The sequence below is a fragment of the Hirsutella rhossiliensis genome, assembly GCF_020360975.1.
Source record: "Hirsutella rhossiliensis strain HR02 chromosome Unknown scaffold00015, whole genome shotgun sequence".
Taxonomy (NCBI): domain Eukaryota; kingdom Fungi; phylum Ascomycota; class Sordariomycetes; order Hypocreales; family Ophiocordycipitaceae; genus Hirsutella; species Hirsutella rhossiliensis.
The window spans coordinates 1963328-1984705 of record NW_025408681.1 but is presented as its reverse complement, the minus strand read 5'-3'; the positions used below and the strand labels follow the sequence as shown (position 1 = coordinate 1984705).

At 58.1% G+C, this 21378-nt stretch overlaps 5 protein-coding genes across 5 annotated transcripts; all 5 read left to right on the top strand.

Annotated features, from left to right (window-relative positions):
• Positions 1 to 660: 660 nt before the first annotated feature.
• Positions 661 to 3699, top strand: HRG_10490 (beta-N-acetylglucosaminidase; the record flags this gene model as incomplete). The annotated part of the gene is made up of 5 exons (XM_044868961.1): positions 661 to 704; positions 778 to 896; positions 1051 to 2030; positions 2115 to 3560; positions 3610 to 3699. The coding sequence occupies 5 exons, from the start codon at positions 661 to 663 to the stop codon at positions 3697 to 3699; spliced, it is 2679 nt and encodes an 892-aa protein (XP_044716316.1).
• Positions 3700 to 4558: 859 nt separating this feature from the next.
• On the top strand, positions 4559 to 6221 carry HRG_10489 (rxt2-like protein; the record flags this gene model as incomplete). The annotated part of the gene is made up of 5 exons (XM_044868960.1): positions 4559 to 4631; positions 4697 to 4818; positions 4881 to 5043; positions 5107 to 5775; positions 5851 to 6221. 5 exons carry the CDS (start codon positions 4559 to 4561, stop codon positions 6219 to 6221), a joined length of 1398 nt encoding a protein of 465 aa, XP_044716315.1.
• A 2153-nt stretch (positions 6222 to 8374) lies between these two features.
• Positions 8375 to 9184, top strand: HRG_10488 (phospholipid methyltransferase domain-containing protein; the record flags this gene model as incomplete). The annotated part of the gene is made up of 4 exons (XM_044868959.1): positions 8375 to 8444; positions 8499 to 8538; positions 8603 to 8619; positions 8679 to 9184. The coding sequence occupies 4 exons, from the start codon at positions 8375 to 8377 to the stop codon at positions 9182 to 9184; spliced, it is 633 nt and encodes a 210-aa protein (XP_044716314.1).
• Positions 9185 to 10244: 1060 nt separating this feature from the next.
• HRG_10487 (VHS domain-containing protein) lies at positions 10245 to 11988 on the top strand (the record flags this gene model as incomplete). Its single annotated transcript, XM_044868958.1, has 6 exons — positions 10245 to 10256; positions 10406 to 10801; positions 10905 to 11342; positions 11469 to 11625; positions 11708 to 11847; positions 11899 to 11988. The coding sequence occupies 6 exons, from the start codon at positions 10245 to 10247 to the stop codon at positions 11986 to 11988; spliced, it is 1233 nt and encodes a 410-aa protein (XP_044716313.1).
• A 7554-nt stretch (positions 11989 to 19542) lies between these two features.
• HRG_10486 (zinc finger, c2H2 type domain-containing protein) lies at positions 19543 to 20822 on the top strand (the record flags this gene model as incomplete). The annotated part of the gene is made up of 3 exons (XM_044868957.1): positions 19543 to 19843; positions 19899 to 20038; positions 20094 to 20822. The coding sequence occupies 3 exons, from the start codon at positions 19543 to 19545 to the stop codon at positions 20820 to 20822; spliced, it is 1170 nt and encodes a 389-aa protein (XP_044716312.1).
• Between the last annotated feature and the right edge of the window lie 556 nt (positions 20823 to 21378).

Genomic DNA, 21378 nt, shown 5'->3' with positions numbered 1-21378 from the left:
CATGTCAACACGCAGACCAGGAGGCGGTCGATGCATTGGTTGGTCCCGTCATGTATGTAACGTTGAATTGCCTCCCGCTCCGTCGAGGTTCTGACTTACCCCCCCCCCCGGGCGTCCCGCCCGTAGTGAGTCTACTAGGGGTCCTATGTCTTTCCCCGCTAACAGCACCTCCACCCCACTGTAGTGGACGACTCAGGTTTCTCTTCTCCATTTTCCCAGCCTCACGTTGCCTCCGGCGTGCCGTGCATACCTCCCTACCTACTAGCAGGTGACCTCCAGACGCCATCCCCCGCCTTTCGCATCTTCAGCTTCGGCTCCAGACCAGCTCCGGCGTCAAGTCCTGCTGTGGGGTGCCCGCCCGTGGATCGGCGCCGAAGTCACCAACTTCCCCCGGGACCCATTTCCGGTCCCTCGACGCGATAACCGAACTTGATCCGCGAGGGCGAGCGTGCCCGGTCATCTCTGTTCAGAGGGCGCTCTTCTCGAGCTTGGGGGCTCGTCGGGCTTCGAGCAAGCAAGCAAACGTGTCTTCCGAGCTCACCATACGAGACATCTCACCACTGCCGGCGCCCACCGGCCAAGATGCGCGCCCGACAGTGACACCTCGCCCATCTCGAGTCTGGCTGCATCATGGCCACCAACCCCAATCCCCCATCCAACATGGCCGACGGCGACTTGGACCCACTATGGCAGAACCTCGACTGGTAAGCAAGCCCAGATCTGCTTGTACCGCTTCGTCCCGAAGCTGTTCGGCTAACCTCGTGGCTGTCTCTGCAGGGCCATAGGGCATATACTTATTATGGGCTGGGATGGAACAGAGGTTACGCCCCAGATCAAGAGCCTCATCGAGGATCATCACCTCGGATCCATCATCTTGACGGCCAAAAACCTCAAATGTCGGTCGTCTCCTTGCGCTTCTCTGCTCTTTCCTCCCGCATTGCCTCACTTCGGCATTGCCGTTGCCGTACTCCTCCCACTTCGTGTTTCCATACTCTGACATCGCTGCTTCTGCGTCGAGCAAGGAACGTCCTCACTGACCCTCATGATTAGCTGCTCAACAAACCGCCAGGCTCGTGCAGGAACTCCAGACCATTGCCAAGAATGCAGGTCACCCTCACCCCTTGCTCATCGCCCTGGATCAGGAGAATGGCGGCGTCAACAGCCTCTTTGACGAAGACTATGTCTGTCAGTTTCCGAGCGCCATGGGCATTGCCGCCGCCGGCCGCGCCGAGCTGGCGTACGAGGTCACCAAGGCCACTGCTACCGAGATCTCGGCCTGCGGCGTCAACTTGATGCTCGGCCCCGTCCTGGACGTGCTCAACAACGCTCGCTACCAGCCGCTCGGCGTCCGTGCCACGGGAGACGATCCCCAGGAGGTCTCTCTCTACGGCCTGGCCGCGCTCAGAGGTATTCGCGATGCCGGGATGGCCTCGTGTGGCAAGCATTTCCCCTCGTACGGGAACCTCGACTTCCTCGGGTCGAATCTCGATGTACCCATCATCACCCAGACGCTGGAGGAGTTGAGCTTGAGTGCCCTGGTGCCCTTCCGGAACGCCGTTGCCTCGGGAAAGCTGGATGCCATGTTTGTGGGCGGCTGCGGCATTTCCAACCCCTCCATGAATGTCAGCCACGCCTGCCTCTCTGACCAGGTTGTCGATGATCTCCTGCGCAACGAGCTCGGCTTCAAGGGGGTTGCCATTTCCGAGTGCTTGGAGATGGAGGCCCTCAGCCACGACCTTGGCGTACAGAATGGCGTTGTCATGGCCGTAGAAGCTGGCTGTGACCTCGTCCTCCTCTGTCGTGCCTACGACGTCCAGCTCGAGGCCATCAAGGGTCTCAAGCTGGGGTACGAAAATGGCATCATAACCAAGGAGAGAATATTCATGTCGCTAAGGCGGGTCCTCAAACTCAAGGCGACGTGCACCTCGTGGTCAAAGGCCCTGAATCCTCCCGGAATCCCTCTTCTCTCTCAGCTCCACCCCTCGCACATGGCCTTGTCCCGGCGGGCCTACGATCAGTCCATCACTGTTGTTAGAGACAAGGAGAAAATGCTCCCTCTGTCTGGGTCCTTGCACCCGGGCGAGGAGCTTCTCTTGCTCACGCCCCTGGTCAAGCCTCTGCCGGCATCCTCAATGACCAAGAGTCTGCTCGAGGCCAAGAACAGCTACTCGGACGCTCCCACCAACCACGACGTCTGGGCACACCAGGCCAGGGAAAGAGGTGCCATCATGAGCGGAGAGGGTGTGTTTCGCGAGTTCGGCAAGAATCTTGCTCGGTATCGAAACGAAAAGCTCCTCCATACAAGCTACACGGCCAACGGAGTCCGGCCCGTCCACGAGAATCTCATAAACAGAGCATCGTGCATCATCATTGTTACGGCAGATGCCAATCGCAACCTGTACCAAGCAGGCTTCACCAAGCACGTCGACATGATATGCTCAATGCACCGCAGCAGGGGGAACAAAAAGCAGCTGATAGTTGTCGCCGTTAGCTCTCCGTATGACTTTGCCATGGACAAGTCCATCGGCACGTACATCTGTACCTTTGACTTTACAGAAAACGCCATGTCTGCCTTGGTTCGGGTCCTCGTCGGCGAGATTGACCCGGCCGGGAGCATGCCTGGGACTCTCCGCAAGAGCAAGAAAGTGCTCAAGTCCAGGCAGCACTGGCTGGTGGAAGAGTACGATCGGTCGCGCGATGCCAAGGGCCTGAACGAACTCCTCCGAGCCGTCCATCGAGCAAATGCGCCGGATCTTGAGTTTCTTCGGTCAACGAGCGCCTCGTCGTTGGAACTGAACGTGCCGAGCATCAAGGAGGCCCATTTCGTGGTGCGAAACAGCAGCACGCAGGCGCTCTATGGGTTCGTCGCCACTTACTTCGTCGGCAGCGTGGGCATCCTGGGCGCCCTGTTTGTCGACCCGGGAAAGCGAAACGTGTCCATTGGACGGTCTCTGCATCGGCGAGCGCTGAAAAGCCTCGCGCAGCAACGGGGAATCAAAAAGGTCCAGCTCGGAACGACGTTTCCCGGCGTTTTTCTCGGCATTCCATCAAACATAGAGTTGAGCACGATCAAGGAATGGTTCAGCAGCAGCGGCTGGGACACCCAGTTCCCCAGGAAACTGACCAACCTGGTCATCAAGGACCTTGGCCACTGGCTCGTCCCGGAGGGGCTGCTGCAGAGCATTCAAAGGACCAACATCAGCTTCGACTTGATACACGGCTTGGAAAACGCCGACAGTGTGCTCCACCATGTGCGTGCAAACGCAAACCCCGAAGTCTCGGAGCTCTATAGACACGCATTGGCAGAAAACAAATCGTGCGGCATTGTACGCGCCAAGGACGCGACGGGGAATTTAATTGGTGCCGTCATTATCTGCCGACAGAATAGCGCCCTTATCACGCATATTCCTCCGTTGCTGTCGCATACAGATGATGTAGCCGGCATCATTGCACCCATCGTGCCACCGACTCCACAGTCGACGCTCGTGTTGCAGGGGCTGGCACTCATGGGTGTTCGGCAGTGCAAGAGCCATAAGGCTTCCAAGGCATTGCTGAGTTGGGTACGAAGACCGTGGTCAGAGGATTGGAGTTGCATGCTGACTTACCCAGGCTGTAGACGATACGAGCGAGCCGCTCTTGGCGATGGGCTTCGAGGTTCTTCAGGTCTTTGAGGAGATCACAAGCTCTCCCGAGATGTGAGTTGAGCCACTTTGATCCGAGAGGTTGAGCAGAGGTACTAACCTACAATTGTAGCTGTCAAGGTTAATGTGTGTTTCTGTACGGAGTGTATGCTGCGTCTTCAAAGACGGTTGGGCCTGTATTTGGCGGTTGGGGCAATGGTCTGCCTTGGAACTTGTGCTGCTCGTCGTCGGGTCGAGTTCTGGGCGGCGTTCAATGGCACAGCCAAAGTACTGGGAAGAACATGGCATCTGATTATCGACAGATGCTGGAGTTCAAGGCTTGAAATGTTGGAGATTTTTTTGCTAAATTTTCTGTTAGGTAGTGACAGCCTTTTCCAAGTCCTCGGGAAGCGTAGTGACTGTAGATGTCGAAGTATAGAAGCCTGTGGTTGATTCAGCTCGATAATTCCCACCAGAACAGGGGCCAAACCCCATTTCTCGATCCATCAACCAACATCCCGACCTTGATTCGCTTGCTCCTATGACGTAAGCGCCGCCTAATCCCCGGCAGCTGCATCGGGCAAAGTGAAGCGCCGTGCCTCGGCCGCCAAGTCATAATTAGCTGTCGCGCAAGAGGCCGCCGTAACCGCTGAGGAATGAGGGCAGCCACAGTCAGCCTCGTCTCGCCTTTCTGGCCCTGCGCTCTTCGCGTCCCCCCCCAAGAACATATTTTTCTGGTATCAGAGCACCGCTCCCACGCGCTGCGCACGACGTGAACCGAAACCCCCGCCTCTGTCGACACCCTCTCGGACCACGCTTTGGGCTCGTCTTGCCCCTGCTGAGGACGTCGCTGGCCGCCGCCGCTCGGTCGCCGCGACAGCCTGCCTCTCCGCCCACTCACGTCCCCCGTCGGCTGCCCTCTGGTGACTCTGCCCGCCATGGCATCTCAACAGGTCCTTTTTGCCGAGACCATCGCCGGCATGAAAAAAGCCTTCAAGAGGAAGGCTTATGGTGAGAAATCTCTGCAATCAATGGCTTCTTCGCAGCGCTTCAGCTAACCTCGGCCGCGCCCGCAGAGTCCGACTCCGACTCCGACGTTGAAAATCACGGCAACCGCGGCAACAAGCTGAAGAAGAGGGCGCGGTTCGCGCGTCAGGGACAGTTGGTGCCGACACAAGGGCCCAGCGCATACAAGGAGGTACAACCCTGCGACAAAACGCGCCCGTCATGAGCTCCTCTGGTCGGCTAACCTTGGCCCAGCTCGTCGACTTTGCCGGTTCCCGGAGAGCCATCATTCACCGCAACCCGCCACTAGTCGACGACGAAGGCTACGAGGTGGACAGCGACGACGACGACGGGCGCATCGGCGAAGCCGCTCTCGCCGCCGTGGAGCTCAATCCATATGCCAACATCCGGTTAGAACGTGCGTCAAGCCTACCCAAGCATTTTAGGTCCACAAGACGAGTCTAACATGGAGGACGTGTAGATATCTTGGCGCCCCTGACCGCTTCGACCGCCCTCCCTACCCATTCGACCCTCTCGAAACCGTTTGTCTCCAAGACTCTCACCAACTTGGTCTCACAAAGCTGCGAGCTCACACGCAGAGAAAATCAATCGCTATGGCACATCAGACATCTGTGGACGTCCCTTTGTGGCGACGGCACGTGGATGCCTTGTGAGCTGATGGTCGGATTAAACGACGTGAATATCTACACCGAGGACCATGTCGCCCATCACCTTCAGAGTCTGGCAAAAGCGAGTGGTGCCGAGCCATCGCCTCGAGAGGCAATGAACGGCGACGCCCGAGGGGACCATATTGAAGGCGCACATGACGCGGTGGACTCCGGTGGCGGCCGGCCGGAAGGGGCGCTATACAACGTCGACGTGCCAATGGTGGATGCAGGGGTGGCCGGCAACAACGACGGCAAATCAAAACATGGGGCAACAGCCATCTCCAAGGAACACAATGGTGAAAAGCCATCCAATGCGCGCCAGGAAGGCGAGAGGACAGGCGATAGACCCTTGGGGCGTGACAAGGACGTCAACGACGCTGCGAACAAGTCAAGCCGCGAAGACAACGGCATGCACGAGGGCACCAATGAAAAGGGAACTGAGTCGCACGTCGAGGACGAACGGGGGGATTCGCTGATGAAGGGTGCCGAAGCGACGACAGATCATCGGTTCGAGCCAAGAAGATCAGGCGAGCAAAGTCGGTCGGCCACATCGGAAGCCCCAGAGCACGCCTTTATCCATCCAATGTTCGCTGCGCCCGTGGGTGCCAGACCAGACCGAAACCTTGGTCTACCGGAACACGAGGCTGAGGACATCAGAAGACTGTTCGCGCTCTACGTGCAAAAACAAGAGGAGATTTGCCGGGGAGCGACAAAATTGCACCACGGACTGCTCAAGGCTGAGCGGCTGCGCAAAGACGTCCTGCACTGGGCCAAGGCCGAGGCACACTGCGGCCCTAACAGAGACTTGTCGGACGGCGAGGATTGGTACGACAAGGATGAGTGGGGTCTGACCGAGGATCTTAAAAAGGGACAAGACGAGGAGGAGGAAGACGCGACGGCGGGCAAGAAGACGAGAAACCGTCGATAGCCTTGATTTATTTCGCCTTTCTTCTCTTTTTCTCCTCCCCTCTTGTCGGCTTCTTCCTTTCTCTCTAACCCTCCACGGGGGACTTGTCCGAGTCTCTGCGCAAGACTCAATGAGCTGATGAACTTGACGACGGAAGCCGCAGCGAGGCGAGGGCGTCATGGGTAGCGCGCATCGTGTCATTGACATTGACAATTCCGGGCTTCACGGAGGGGCCGTTTCATGTCCTTTCCTTTTCTTTTTTTCGGAGTATCGCACAAGGGCTGCGCCACTGCCCGGCCGGGTCGCGTTGAGGAGTTTATCGGAAACAGGGTACCAAGCAAGCCGCACTGGAGCGGGGAAGAAGGGACGAACCTCGTGGACGTTGAATTCTTTGGACGATGATGAATGGCAACGTGGCTTCTCTTGAGGCTTTTGGTCTTCTTTCAAAGGGACCCCGCGGGATGCTATGGAAGTGGTTGTGGCATTAGGCATACAGGTATTGCACGACGATGAATGCAATGGTCAAAGCGAAAGAAGCAGGCGTCAGTCCTTGATGCAGGTGTCTGCCCACTCGCAGGCATTGACATTGCCAACATTCAGCCCCGTAGAAGGACGGACATACATGCCGTACATGGTTGTTCTTTTGAGGTTGGCGCCGGCCGCCTTGGCTGGCCCCGAATGGGCGATTGCAGCCGAGGGACGGCCGGGGCAGTGGCAAAAGTGGAGACAACGGCGACGGGGCCGGGAAAGGTGCCGGGAATGTGGCGGCGGAGGGACGGCATTGGTGTGGAGGCAACATCGGGTGTCAAGACCAGTGGACTGGTACTACCGGGGGACGAAACGACGCTGCCAGTCAACGAGGGAAGTAAGGAACTGCCCACCTCTCTGGGCAGAGGACATGGTGGCGGTGTCTTCGTTATCTCTGGCCCTGGGTTGCATCTTCAACAGCCTCTACCAGGCTTTCCGTGTCCATGATGAATGAATGCTGAAGTCTCGGCCAAGGCATCCCAGCATCGCCATCCAGGCCCACAAGCTGAAAGAGCGACTGATTCGTTGTGCGCTGGGCAATGCAAAGTGCGTCGCGACGTACCCTTTAAAGCAGCTCCTGGCGTACGTACGCGCAAGGGGAAGGAGATGGCCTTGACAAATCCGTCGTGGCAGGAATCATGCAGTTCCCAAGATCCATCGAGTTAGACGCCTGACCTCTCTTTTTCTCTTGTCTTATTTTCCTCATACAATGACATGTTTCCAAGACGGACTTGCACCGCTGCCGTCTTCAGACACTATTTCATCCCCATTCCCGATCCTCGTTCACTATGCGTGTCGGTGTTGTACGCACCAACTATGCGCCAGTCGGAGCGTTTGCTTGTGTCTGGCCAAGCGGCAGATGCTTTTCTATGGTCTGGCATTGTCGCTCGAAACGAAGACGAGTGCGAGTCAGATGGGTGGATGTAGCGCAGCCCAGCTGCGACAGTGCGCCTGGGGCGTTATCCCGTTTCAGGACGCTCTCTCTCAAAAAAAAATTCTCCTGGGCTGGCTACAGAATACGCATTCGAGTTGGACTTTGCGGCGGGTTTATTTCGTCGGCTCGACCATCTCGATCAACAGGGAATCGTCGGAGAGAAACCGACTTGGCTCTCGGGCACCGGTTATCTATCCTCTTGGACGACAAGTACGTTGCTTGGAACTTGTTGCCGTTGTGTCGGATTGGAAGCGCGGGAGTGTATTGTGTATTCGATGGATGGGTTTGCTATTTCGGACGGGGGGCAACCTTTATCGCACGCACTCGATTCACTTTTGATGCATGATAGGATAAATCGTCGAAGGGTTTTAGTCACTGTGTGCCTGTGAATGGCGGTAGGTTCAACCTCCCATTGGCTGACAGGGCTCTTCAGGCCCCCCCCCACATCTCTCCATTGCCGAGGCTGTACTGTACGTACCGTACACGGGCGGCTGCAGGATGACGCCCAGCTGGTGGGTGGTACCTTTTGCCAAGGAACCTTGGCAACTTGTCCCTTTGCTACCCGCTCCCCCTCGCAAGCTGGCTTTGTTGAATCGAATTCTCGCAAGACTGCTCTGTGGCCGAAGAAGGTTGGTTTGACGTGCAAGAGGCGCAAGGTTCTGCTCTCGGTTTTCTGCATCTCGTTCTTCGTCCAATCGACAGCTCGTCCGCCATGGTCAGCATCGTGTCTTTGGTGGGCGACCTTGCCCGCCATGTCGACCTCGGCAAGAAGAGCCTCGTGGGTAAGTCGGCCGTGGCTCGAGCGTCGTCTACTGTCTAACTGCTCGTCTGTACAGTCTCGGCCTGCTCCATTGCCTTCAACCCCTTGTTCTGGAAGTAAGTCGCCGTCGTCTGGCCGCCCCCGCCCATGACCAGCTGCTAACGCGCCCAACTCCCACAGTATCGTCGCGCGCCAAGGTCCCATCTCCCGTGTCTCTGCCGTGTCGAGCTGTGCAGCTGACGACGGGGCCCCTTAGAGTACCACAACAAGATACTGACGAAGCTGTTTGGCGGCCGCTCGCGTACCGCATGCTACGCTCTCGCCGCCACCATCTTCTCCCTCGGCCTCGTCCGCGACTTCATCTACAAGACGGCCATCCAGGAACAGCCGTCGCACCCCCTGCTGCTGACGCCCTACTCCCAGGCCGCCGCCTACACGCTGCTGCTGTGCGGAAACGTCCTGGTCATCTCGTCGACGTGGGCGCTGGGCATCACCGGCACCTTCCTGGGTGACTACTTTGGCATCCTCATGGACGACATGGTGACGGGATTTCCCTTCAACGTCTGCGGCGCGCCCATGTACTGGGGCTCCACCATGAGCTTCCTCGGCTCGGCCCTGCTGTTTGGCAAGCCCGCCGGCCTTTTCCTGACGGGCTGGGTGTGCCTGGTCTATGTCCTGGCGCTACGCTACGAGGATCCCTTTACAGCCGAGATTTACGCCAAGCGGGAACGCGAGAGGGCTGCCGGCAAGAAGCAGAAGTGAAGGTCACTGGATGAGAGAGCTTGACTTTCTGTCGAGCATGGGAGGCGGCGCCATTCAACAGGCGTAAACGGAGTTTTGGAAGGGCGGTATCATCGACATCAACCAGTCGACTGGAGTGAGAATCTGGACAAGCATAAGCTTGGAGAAAGGACTAGGATTGCTGGAGAAGGGGCCACATAAAAAATCACATACATGACTTTTATATAAGGCAGGGCAAAAACACAAAAGAGCTCATGCCCAAAGCATCAGAGACAACCGGAGCATGGAGAGTTTGCCGCGGATTCCGGGTAAATGGCACGACGCGGTTTGCATGGTGCAACAAGCCAGTCCCGTCCGAGTGATGGTGAGAGAATGGAGGAATTGTCCGACGATACCGAGTGGGGTGGGAGAAGGAGCATGCCGTAGCCAATGACATTGGATAGATGATCAGACAATGGAGAGATGAATTGTCGGCATTGATTGTTAGCATCGGCATTGTCACTTCAGTTGAGCTTATGGGTGGCTGACGTCACACTGCTCTGCCCCACGCCCAGGTACTTGTGGTAGCTCAGGCACGCAAACGAGCAGTCCATCTCTCCTCCTTCTCCTCCTTCACCACTCGCTCCTGTTGAAGCAGGACTTGAAGCCCCGGGACAAGCAATAAAAGATCGAATTCCCCCGCCGACCGTCGCCCATCGTTTACCGCCGTCCTTGCAAGGCTCGAGCCCCTGTATCCCGAGCTTGCCAGTCTCCGTCGCTCTCCGCCCGCAGGCATTCCCTCTGCTGTCGTGCAATCCGTGCCCGACGCCTTCGTTTGTCCACACCGACCAGCTTTCAGCCGAGGGAAGAATTCTTTTCTCCACGGCCGTCGACTGTCCGCCTCTGCTTGGGTCGGGTTCGAGCCTTGCGAGCCCGTGTGACGCCGAGAGTGAGGGAGGGGTCGAGGTGAGAATAGACGTCTAGGCGGGGTTTTGGAATGAACCGTGCCTCACCATTTGACAGCAAAAGCAATATCAGGGCAGCTCCAGTGTCCACCCATGGCTTTGAGCTGAGCTTGAAGTCTCGGCCATCACCCTTTGTCATGTTCTCACAGGTACGCGCCTTCTTGATGCTGTTGCAATGCGCCTTTTCTGCGCCGTCATCAAACCCGATACTTTGTGTGAAGCTTGAGGCATTATTCGTTGGGCATCTTTCATCTTGCCCCCTCATCGGCAATATTGCTCACTCCATCTCCCTCCCTAGAAGAAGCCGTACTCGGCGGTAACCGTCAACGTTGAGAACCTCACCTCGGAGGGCTACAACGTCGACGATCTCAGCGGCATCCCCGACCTCGTCGAGGTCATCAAGCTCCAGGCCTCGGGCCCCAGCGAGGCGGCCCGGGCCATCCGCAAGAAGCTCAAGTACGGCAACGTTCACCGCCAGCTCCGCGCCCTCGTCATCCTTGACGGCCTCATCCAAAACGCCGGCTCGCGCTTCCAGCGTGCCTTTGCCGACGAGCCCTTGCTCGAGCGCCTCAGAGTCTGCGGCACCTCTGGCCTCTCGGACCCGGCCGTCAGGAGAAAGTGCACCGAACTGTTTCGGGAGTGGTCGCAGTACGCCTCTACTCCAGGCCTAGAGCGGGTCGCACGCCTTCACAAGGTCAGTACTCGGCGCACAGGTGGCAAGAAGAGACGAGTCAAGGACGGACAGAAATCGGGGCGCCGGTCTCTTTCATTGACTGACAGTCTTACGCAAAATGTAGGAACTCCCAAAGAGAAAAGTCGCCGTTACGCAGGAGAAATCAAAGGTCATCCGGGAGACGGAAAACCCTTTTGGAGACGAGGAGGAGGAAGAGGCAGCCGAGCGCGCCTCGCGACCACCCGTTGCCGGGCCCTCGTCCAGGCCATGGCCCTCTCAACCCGCGCCAGCCGCCAGGGGGGGTGAAGGTTCGCTCTATGACAAGAAGAAGAAGAAGAAGGACAAGGACAAGGACAAGAGCAAAGGAAAGCGAGGGCCATTCAACCTCGAGGCTGAAAAAGACAAGATCAAGTCCATCATTGCCGAGTCGTCCATTGAGTCGACAAACCTCAAGAACTCGCTCCAGAGCATCAATCGCGAGCGCCAGCGCATCTCGAACAACAGAGAGGCCGTGCAGCATTTTGAGGCCTGCAAGCAGCTCCGTCGGAGGATCCTACGCTATGTACGCTTCAAGCCTCTCACCTCCTTCCTATCTGGCTCCTTTTACTCGTCACGAGCTTCGTCTTGTTCTCTCGGTTTCGCGAGAAGAAGCGTTACAAGTCCGTTTGTGCTAATTCTATACTTTTAGATTCACCTCGTTGAAAGCGAGCAGTGGCTCGGCAGCCTGCTCCACGCCAACGACGAGCTTGTCCATGCCCTCATGTCGTTTGAGCAGCTGGACCAATCCATCGACGCCGACAGCGACTCGGACGACGAACTCGCCCAGCAAGCTCACATGTACCGAAGTACGCTTACTCCCTGTCCCTAGGCCTCACGTTGCCTTCCCCCTTGTTCCCACCCGTTTGCTGACGACGGTGTGACGCCCAGTGGCTGCCCTCAGGACCAAAGATGACCAGGCCGCCCACCCGCTTCCAGGCACGCACGCCCCCGACCTCGCCGGCCTCTCCCTCGAACCGACGCCCAAGCCGGCCGTTCCCCCGATCCCCCGCCCCCCGGACTCCATCATGGTCCCAGCGCGTCCTCCTCGCCCGCCCGTCAATAAGTCCGCTGCCGCTAAGAGAGCCGAAGATGACGACGACGACGACCCCTTTAGCGATGACAATGTCGTGAGAACACCGATGCACGAACGTGAAGAGCCGCGCTGGTAGTGCGCATGTTTGCTAGCTTCGCCTTGGGGCGGCATCAATATGATTGTCTTTCTTGCCCTTTGATTGTAAGCTTTTCTTTTGTCTTCGGCGCCCCGCCGATGAGTCAGGCACGAGTTTCCCACAAGTCAAGGTGATGGAAACAGTAACCGGAAAGATGTGCCATCTGTGATTCCCGTCCTTGGAGGCTGAACTGAACAGCATGCAGATGGGGCACGGCGGGCCTCGGCGGCGGCAGCGGCGGCAGTTGGTCTGCTTAGTGCAGGTGAAGATGTCTCCGTCGTCTCCGTTTCCTTGGAATGCTCTCGATGACAACCCTGCCAGGCCTTGTCGTGGTACAACATGTACGGTGGAGCCGTGTTGGTCCAAAGACAGGGCTTGCAACAAGTTCAGCAATCACGTTTGTGGCTTACCACGGGAGTAGACCAGGCGTACAAGCTATCAATAAGGGATTGCTCAACCATGAGGAACCAGCCAAAGTGGCAGTTTCTTCTTGCCGGATGTTTCCCGTGCCGGTGAGAGCGATGAAGCCCCATTGACCGCCGTTTAGGCCTGCAGGGGTTATCATGGCCTGGGTGCCCAACAAGGCCGCGCGGGCCAACAACTCGCTCACCATGTCACGGGAAGGCCGCGTCGAAACCAACGGGGGGCGACTCTTTGTTACACGGGGGCTCGTCTCTGCCGACATGGTGCGAACTAATGGATACAGTACCAGGGCGGTGACATGGAGCGTATGAGCCCTGTTGGCGCCGGCACGTGGACAGCTTTGGGTACAGTATGGATGTTTATCTGCCAGCATGTATGGACATTTACGGCGGTGGTTGTTGATCGGTTGGGCCTGGAGGGGGCATGGTCGGCTGTTGATTCGACGTCGTCGAAAGGGCCCAGTTGCAGCGAGAGAAGCGCATGTGTGCTTCGGCTCCGATGGGGGACCATTCACCTCTTGGGGCCGAGCCGCGGAGGTTTGTTTGCAGAGCGGCAACAACAAGGCCAGACGGTGTTTGGATCGGATTGTGGACCCGGTTGTTGCCGCGTCGTCGTTCGTGATGCTTGAGGAGCGGCACTTGGCATATTGGCCCTGGCTGCTGAAGCACGTCCATCCGTCCGGGCCGTTTCGCACAACATGGGATGATAAGTCTAAGTCCCCTCTCTCCTCGTGTTACCCGGCTTGCTTTCTAGAACGTTTCCGCCTGGGGGTTTTCGAGGCGCCCGACCCCGGAGAGACAGGGGGGTCAGGAGAGAGATACGGAGTCGCCGATGCCGCAGACGACACGTCCACACACACACACACACACCCCTTCCCCAACGGCCTTCACCCATGAGCTGGTGGGCCGCAATACCTCGTTGCCTCCGGGAATAAGAGAGGCAATGGCTGGCTCGGTGGCTGGAGGGCAAAGACGAGCCAAGCTCGACTGCCATTGGATATCCGAGCAGTTGGAGCCGGCGGTGACTGTGTGTTTCCATTGTCGAGGGGCAACATGAATAGGGTTGGGGGGGCCTGGCAGCCGTTGGCTGGGCGGTGGCAGCAACGAGGACGACAAGGGGCCTTGTGAGGATCGCGCGTGTGTGAGTGTGCACGTGGGTAGGAGGACAGTGTGATGACGATGAGTCTGCGTACGTTGACACCCTGCACTTTGTATCGGTACTTTGTGATCATGATGTGATGCCGGATTCGCCTGTTGGCAAAGGGCAACGAGTTGTATGTCGTCGAAGCAGCCAGGAGAGGAGGGCGAGCGGATGGCCGAAACGGATATGCGGTTGGACAACACGTTGCTGTCCGGACGTCTTGATAGTCCATCGAATTATGGTTTGTTTTTTTTGTCCCGCATCGCGTGCAGCGCCCGGCTTCTTTTTTTGGCTTCCGTGGTCATGGCCCATGCAAATCACCGAGCTTGGCTTGTGTGTGCGTGTTCGCGTGTGTGCGTGTGCCAGCCATCGGGTGCTCCCGCCAGCACGGCACGACGATCCAGGCGGCCGTGTGCAGCTTTGGCGAGAGCCCGACAACGTGCTGCTTGTGGCGTCTGCAGCTGCGAGCTGTCGATCGCTCGCCGAGCATGAGCAGGGAGCAGTGACGTGCGAGCAAGCTATCTTGGGAGTCGGGGTATAAGTGCTCTTGGCACGGGGGGGCTTGAAGCGCGCTCGTGTATATATTCTTAGCAACAAGGACCTTTTTTGTCGCATGCAGACCTGCAGCGGGAATCAAGGTGACACAGGCGGTGCGTCATGTCCAAGCATTCCACGCGCCTGCATGTTATCGTGGCTCCGAACCTCCAGGACGGTCAAGGTGTGCTCCCTCAATCTCCAAGGGGAAGGCTACCCTGTGGCCACTTGCGAGCCGGGTTTCGAGATGCGACAATTCCCAAGACGGGCGAGGTGATGGACTCGGGGTCGTCGTCTCGAGCAATGGCGGGCTTTGTTTGCACTGTCTGCCGATCATGTCTCTCTCCCTGGGCGAGTTGACATCGAGTACACGCTACAACAATCCTTTGTCCCCCCTCGGGATTCGTTCGGCTACACAAGCGAGAGCGCGTCATCAAGTCAGCCCTTATGCACCGGGGACACTTCTCGAAGGGCTCTAGAAACACGCCAAACGCCAACGACGCAGGGAAACGTGGATGATGGGAGACGCAATGCTACCCTGGCTTACCCTGTGCATGGTGTGCGAGATTGATGAACATCTCGGTAGTTGCGTGTAAGTCGCGACAAGACAGGACAAGATTGTCCACTGCCCTGCCAAGGTGCCGTCTCAATGGATGGATGGGTATGAGTTACTGTATGCGTCCCGGTATGGGTATGCTTAGGCACAGAGTAAGACAAAAAAGCTTCCATGCCAACACAAAGTTGGTCTTGCTCTTGCGTGGCACCCTAGAAGGTTTCTAGAAGCCCACGGCTTGCAGTACCGGAATGATCGGGCGTCAGCAGCCCGCCACCTCTTGCATGGCTACCCACTTTACGGGGGCAAGGCAGGCTGACAATGCAAAATGCGAAACAAAGACTTGCCATCTCGGCTGCCTGCATCTGCTGATTGGTGGCTGGTCCCTGGCAGCCGAGATGGGACGTTTCACCACTTTATCTTGTCTCCTCGGACGGAGCAGTCACCCCTTTCAACAGCCCAACTATGCAGGTTGCAGTACCTTGAGGGAAGAAAGGGACAAGTTGTTTCACCAATCGTGTGAGGATCCGCACCCATTGTGTACTCGAGATGGACTATGGACTTCGAGCATGATTATGTACTTTGCCTCCTTCTTTGGACGGTTTGCTGCTGCGAGGTCAACGTCGACAGCAAAACGCCCTGCTTGCCGCCTGCACGGGCCCGTCCATGCTTGCGAAGCTGTCTTGTGCCCGCGTGCTTTGGCTAGGCGCCAGGAGGCCTTGAGAGACACACTAGTGTTCTGGAGACCAAAAAAAGGAGGCGGTGATATCATGCCATGGGTTGTTGCTTGTCAAAAAAAGGGGAGAAGATCATTGGCAGGCAGCCACTAAAAAGCGGGCCTGTCATTGACAAACTCGTCACCAACGGTCGAGTCTCTCATTTTGCTCCAAGTATTTCCTGGTCGTGGTCGACTAGGCTTGACGTTGGACTCGCTCGCAGTCGCAGCAAGCACGACGAGGATTGAGCAACAAAACAACAACGTGGAAATGCTTCCTTGCCCTGCGGGTGGTATCCCAGGCACACACCAAGACGACCCGTCCCGTTGGACGTTGGTCCAAGCACCAGGGCCGCGAAATGACGACCCCGTCTCTTCCCATCGCCAACACCGGGACCAACGGGCGAATATCCCGTACGTACAGCTGTGGGTGCATTTCTGGATGCGACTCACTTGAGATGCCAAGCCAGACTGGTGCCTGCGCACAGCAAACCGTGCAAAACGTCAAGCGGAAGGCTCGCGTTGCACTGAAAATAGCCCCCTCCAAAGGGAGGTGGCCTTGTGCACACGCCGCCCCCTGATCCGCACGCAGGACCGAAAGGGCAGAGAGAGAAACGGGGGGAGTCGCTGTAGCAAAGGGCGCACAGTACTCATGAAGAAGCGCCAACGTGCAGTGCGTGCCTCTTCTGCGGCCGACATGGTCGTCGTCGCCCCACGTCGTCGCTGGCACAGACAGACAGAAAGACGGCACGGGAACGGACGCACCCTGGGGCGGCGCAAACCAAACGTCCCTCTATCGGCAAGCAATGGCAGCTGGAAGAGAGCCGCGAGGACGCAGCATCATCGCGAGATCGAGGCCAAACCAGCTGCTTCGCATTGCCTCCTCGAGCCCGGTGACAGCGCCGCCCTGACTAAGAGGCGCCTTGCATCCCATTCAGCACAAAGGCGACAATAGGAAGGCCTGCGGAGCCGGACATGTATGACCCCTGGGTCCGTCCAACCGAGCTCGATATCGCACCAGCGCTTTCGCCCTCCTATTAATAACGTCATTTGCGAGGTGGGAACGGGGACAAGGACAGACAGGCACGATGCTGCGCCATGTCGACGGATTGTTCGCCCCCGGGTGCGCGCACAGCCCTCCCCCATAGCCGTTTCTACCCCGTTTCGATGCGGCGGGAGCCACGATGTCAAAGGGCTTCCCTGCATGGTTCGGCCTGGGAGCCTGGGCCTGGAGCTGGACCGGCCGCCGGCTGCCCGCTGCGGAAGACTGTTTCTCGCCGGGCATGGTATGCGTGGTCGTTTGGCAGGTGAACATGGCGTCCGAGATCAACACAGCCTGGGTACAGTAGCAGCGGGCAGCAATCCATACGGCCTTGTCCCACCTTTGATTCTGTTTTGCTCTGTCAAGCAGCACACGGCGGATCCCAGGCACAGGCAGCGAGGAGATGTGGCCCAACAGGATGGTGGCCGGCGTTGGTGGCGGCCAGCTATTCGCACATTCGCATCATTGATACTGTACTTGTGCAGGGACGAGGGCATCGCAGTTGCGGAGGAAACGGGATTCATTGGCAGTTGCAAGTCGGCAAACCTGCTGCCCAACTGCCAGATCTAAGCCGGGTATCTCTACCCTTCCGCGACCCAACACCGGGGGAAACAACAGGTAGGAATACTTTTGCAGTATCCCAGCAGCCCATCCATCTAGCGTATAACTTAGAACTCCGAGCACCCTTTTGGTCTCACGGAGAAGCGCGTTGGCTGTGCTTTTCCCCCATGGGCGCTTGCCTGCTTGAGCCGTTTGCTTGCTCTTGGGCACCTCTCTGGCGATGCCCCAAGAACTGGATGCTGTTTTCGGAGTATTACTGGACTTGCACAGACAGGCGCCAAGCAGAGACTTTCAGAGGTACAGAACTTAAAGTACCTACCTGTAGTTCCCGAGCTGGCAGTTGCAACCCCACAACGGTAGGCAAGGCAGGTGCGTAGCGTAGGAGCGAACGGTACTAGGTAGGTAGTACGTACTTGGGAGGCCCTGCCTTGCGCTATCTTTTGCACTGTATCCGTAGGTACCTTGATACTTTGCAGGCGCCTCGATAACTTCAATTCTCCAAGGCCCATCGTTTGTCCCCCTCTCGTCGTCTTCACAACCTGCCTCGGCCAGTCAGTCCCGCCTTTTACACTTCGACGACCTTGCTCCTTGATGCCGTCCCCGCCTGCTCCGTCGCCCGGCCCCAGATTGTTCGCCCGTGTGCACAGGACAGCCAGCCATCCTCGCCTCACGGCCATCGCCGCCAACGGGACCAACGGCCATTCTCCGTCTCTTCTCAAGCCGTCAAATCTCAAGGTACGCAGGCCACTCGACATCTCTCCTTTTGCTTCATCAAGGCTCAAGGCCTTTCCCCCCGGTCCCTTGTTTGTTTCTGTTGCGGCGCCGGCATCCATCCCTGTTACGTACCTTTGCGCGGTAATCGCCCGCCTCAGGCTGGGCACATTAGCACACCCTTGCGCTGGGCTTCTTCGGAAGAATTCTCTCTTTTTCTCCTTTGCGCGCACAAAGTACCTACGTACTGTACGGAGTACAGCATGTAATTACTGTACTCCTTCAGTCGTCCCCAGACCATTTTATTTTTTCCATGCCGCCCCCCCCGGGTCTGCTGTACGCCGCCAGCCCACCAGAGCTAGTAGCGCCTCTGCCCTGTCGCTGTCGTTCCTTTAAACCCCCCTTTTCTAATCGCTGTGGGCCCCCCAACTTCAGAGGCTTGGCCCCTAAAACAGTTACGTCGCGCCGATCCCAAAGCCGGGTGATTACTCGTGCTTGGCCCAGCATTCCATGCTACCTTGCCCAAGGTACCACGTTTGCGAGCCTCCGGGGCCAAGGTGCGCCGCGACTTCATCCCCAGTTCGGGTTCTCTTCTTTTTTTATGACGCACACTCTTCCCGTACTCTGCTCGCGACGCACCTAACGAGGAACTGCTCCCGTCGGCAGGTCCTCCCTCCCCCATCGGCCGTTTTGCCCCCGTCGCGTCGGGCCTTTCGATCCAGCGCGACACCCGTCCGAGCCGTCCTGGATCGAGTCGCATCGCCGAGTCCCCTCCCTGACTCCATATCCCGGACGTCAAGGCGATCAAGTCGCCGCGGCCCGCTTCGGCAGCTCAACGGCGGCCGAGCTTTGCCTGGTTGGTGGTCTGCGCGGTCCGCCGAAGCCTTGTCAGGGCCCTGTCCGGACACGAGCAGTGCGAGCTTCACCCACCAACGCGAGTGCGAACTGTTCGCTTCCTCGGTCTTGGGATTGCTCGTTCCAGCCTCTGTTCGGCCGTCTCTTCCAGAACACTGTGCTAGGCCTTGACTTTCGTCCCGACAACTCAACTCTACACCGCCAATCTTCGTCTTCTAACCTGGCTTCGAACCAGTTAAAACGTCTTCACTCGGAGTCGTTTTCCTAGTTCGACTACTTCCTTCACGGCCTCCACGCCATCCTGCGACCACGACGGCAGCACCGCCGCGACGGCCTCGGATTCGACCTGCTGCCTCAATCTGCGACCTTGAACCGCCAAACGATAGGACCAGCAAAACTGGTTGGGCCCTGTGGCCGTGTCTCTCCTTCAAGTGGTCACGGGACCATCCGCTCAGTCAATCCACACTGGAGGCGGCATTGGCACAGTCAACAGAGAGGGTAAGTCGATATCCAGTCCAGCTCGACATCTTGTTGGGGCAGGGGTTTGGCAGTCTGCCATATGGGACCACTGGCCAGCCAGCGATCCAAGCTCGCGTAGCGTCAAGCTCGGGCAATCATGACCATCCAACTGTCCGATCCCAACTGCCTAGACCATGCACACTCCCCAGCCTCTCCACTGTCATTACTGTTGGTCCTGTCGTTGAGCCGTGGCCCGAGTCACCCGCTGACCTTGGTGGACAGAGCAATCCGGTCGCCTTTATATCGCTGGCTCCGTGCCGTGAGACACCGGCTTGGTCTGTCTCCGCGTACGTCTGCCCCTCCTCGAGTCTTCCGTTCCGCGAAGCATGGACTGACCGGATCCGTCAGACTGAGTAGCAACACGTTTCCCGGCTTCGACGTTGGGTAATGGACCTGACGAACATGCTTAACAGAAAAGGTGGTCCGATTTCTCATCACTTCTCCGCACACTCTGCAGAATATCAGCTTCATCAGCTTCCCCTCGTCAAGCCCGACCCCGTCATGGAGCGATCCGTCTCGCCTCACATGTCCGAGCACTCATCGTACTCGACGACTCACAGCATGCCGCGCTCATACGGCTCGCCGTCCGTCATGCATGCCTCAATGCATTTGCCAACCTCCATGGCCAACACCATGTCGATGCCCGCCTACCCAGACATGCCCGGGACCATGGCCAATATGCCCCATATGACCATGCACCATATGCCTCAGCAGGCCCAGCCACCTCAACCGCCCGTCAAAGCCTATCCGTGTAGCACGTGCGGCAAGGGCTTTGCGCGGAGGAGCGACTTGGCTCGACACGGTAATGCGAGCCCCTGAATGCGTTTTGCAGCTGTCGACTGACCCGAATACTACAGAGAGGATTCACTCGGGCGTCAGGCCGCACGTCTGCGACTTCCCCAACTGTGGGAAACAGTTCATCCAGAGATCCGCCCTGACTGTGCATCAGCGCGTCCACACGGGCGAAAAGCCACATCACTGCGAGACATGTGCCAAGGTGCGTCGGTGAAATCAGTCAATGCGATGTTTTGGCGGCTAATAGCGAGCCACAGCCCTTCAGCGACAGCAGCTCTCTGGCTCGGCATCGACGTACTCATTCCGGGAAGCGACCGTACAAATGCCCCTACGCCGACTGCCAAAAGACATTTACCCGGCGCACCACTCTTACCCGCCACCAAAACCATCATAGCGGTACGATTGAGGAGGCCGCAGCCGCCACAGCCGCGGCGCTGGCCGCTTCAAAGACCAAGAATGCAGGCCAAAGCCGATCGGACGGCGAACACATCTCAAGCCACGGCTCCCCAATGACGACGCCGTCGCCTGCACAACGGACAATGTCCATGTCGCCGAACATGGACATGTCTGCCTCGAACGGCATGGGCCGCCACGCCGGCGACTTCCAGTACATTACGCAGGGCGGGCCGCTTCCCCCGCACCTCCGCGTAGCTAGCCCTGCGTCGGCGTCGGCGGCTGGATACACTACCAACGGAATCCGGCCGACATCGCACCCCACTGGCTACGGACCGCCGCCGACGCTGGAACCTAGTCTAGAGCAACACCAGGTGGCCTCTGGGAGCGTCGGGGGCAGCCCCCACATGACGGCCGTCAGCTGGCAGTCGCCGTCGCATGTGCCGTCGTCCTCGCACAATGGGGCCAGCTACGTGTATCCCGAGCCGGATACGTATCACCACCATGCGGCCATGGGCCAGATGTACTACGGGGCCGCGCCACAGCTGCGCCGGCCCCAGGGCACAGACACTGGCCTTGTACATATGGCCTAGGCGCACTTGTTATCGTTGGCGGACGGCGCCTTGTTGATTGCCTCAACTTGCCGGGCCCAAGTGGCCCATCGATACCCTGTGGATCATTGCGAGGACGCCCTTTGACGCGGACAGCCCTGAGACGTGCCTGACGATGAGCACGTTCTCCCGGCGGCTCATGCACTGGACGTCTGTTTTTTGTTTCTTTCTTCTCCCTCTTCCCATTTACTTATATAAATCATGACTATCTGGTTTGTGCGCAGTGGCGTGTATCGGTCTTTTCATGGGGCGTGCGGCCCAGGCGCCTCAGCCGGCCCCAGCCCACGACCTCGATTTTCATCATCTTCATTGCGAATGGGGTTTTCCCGGTCAGGGGCCGTTGACAATAGACGGACGATATGCCAACTTTACGACTTTTGAGACGTCTTCTTTTTCACTTTTCATTCCCCCCTTGTATCCATCTGCATGACGAATGGGGTTGACGGTTAGAAGGAGTTCAATCGGACAGCGCGAAACTGGCTCTGGTGCTTCTCTGGGTAAAGAGAGGACGGGACAGGACGGCATGGAGGGAGGCATG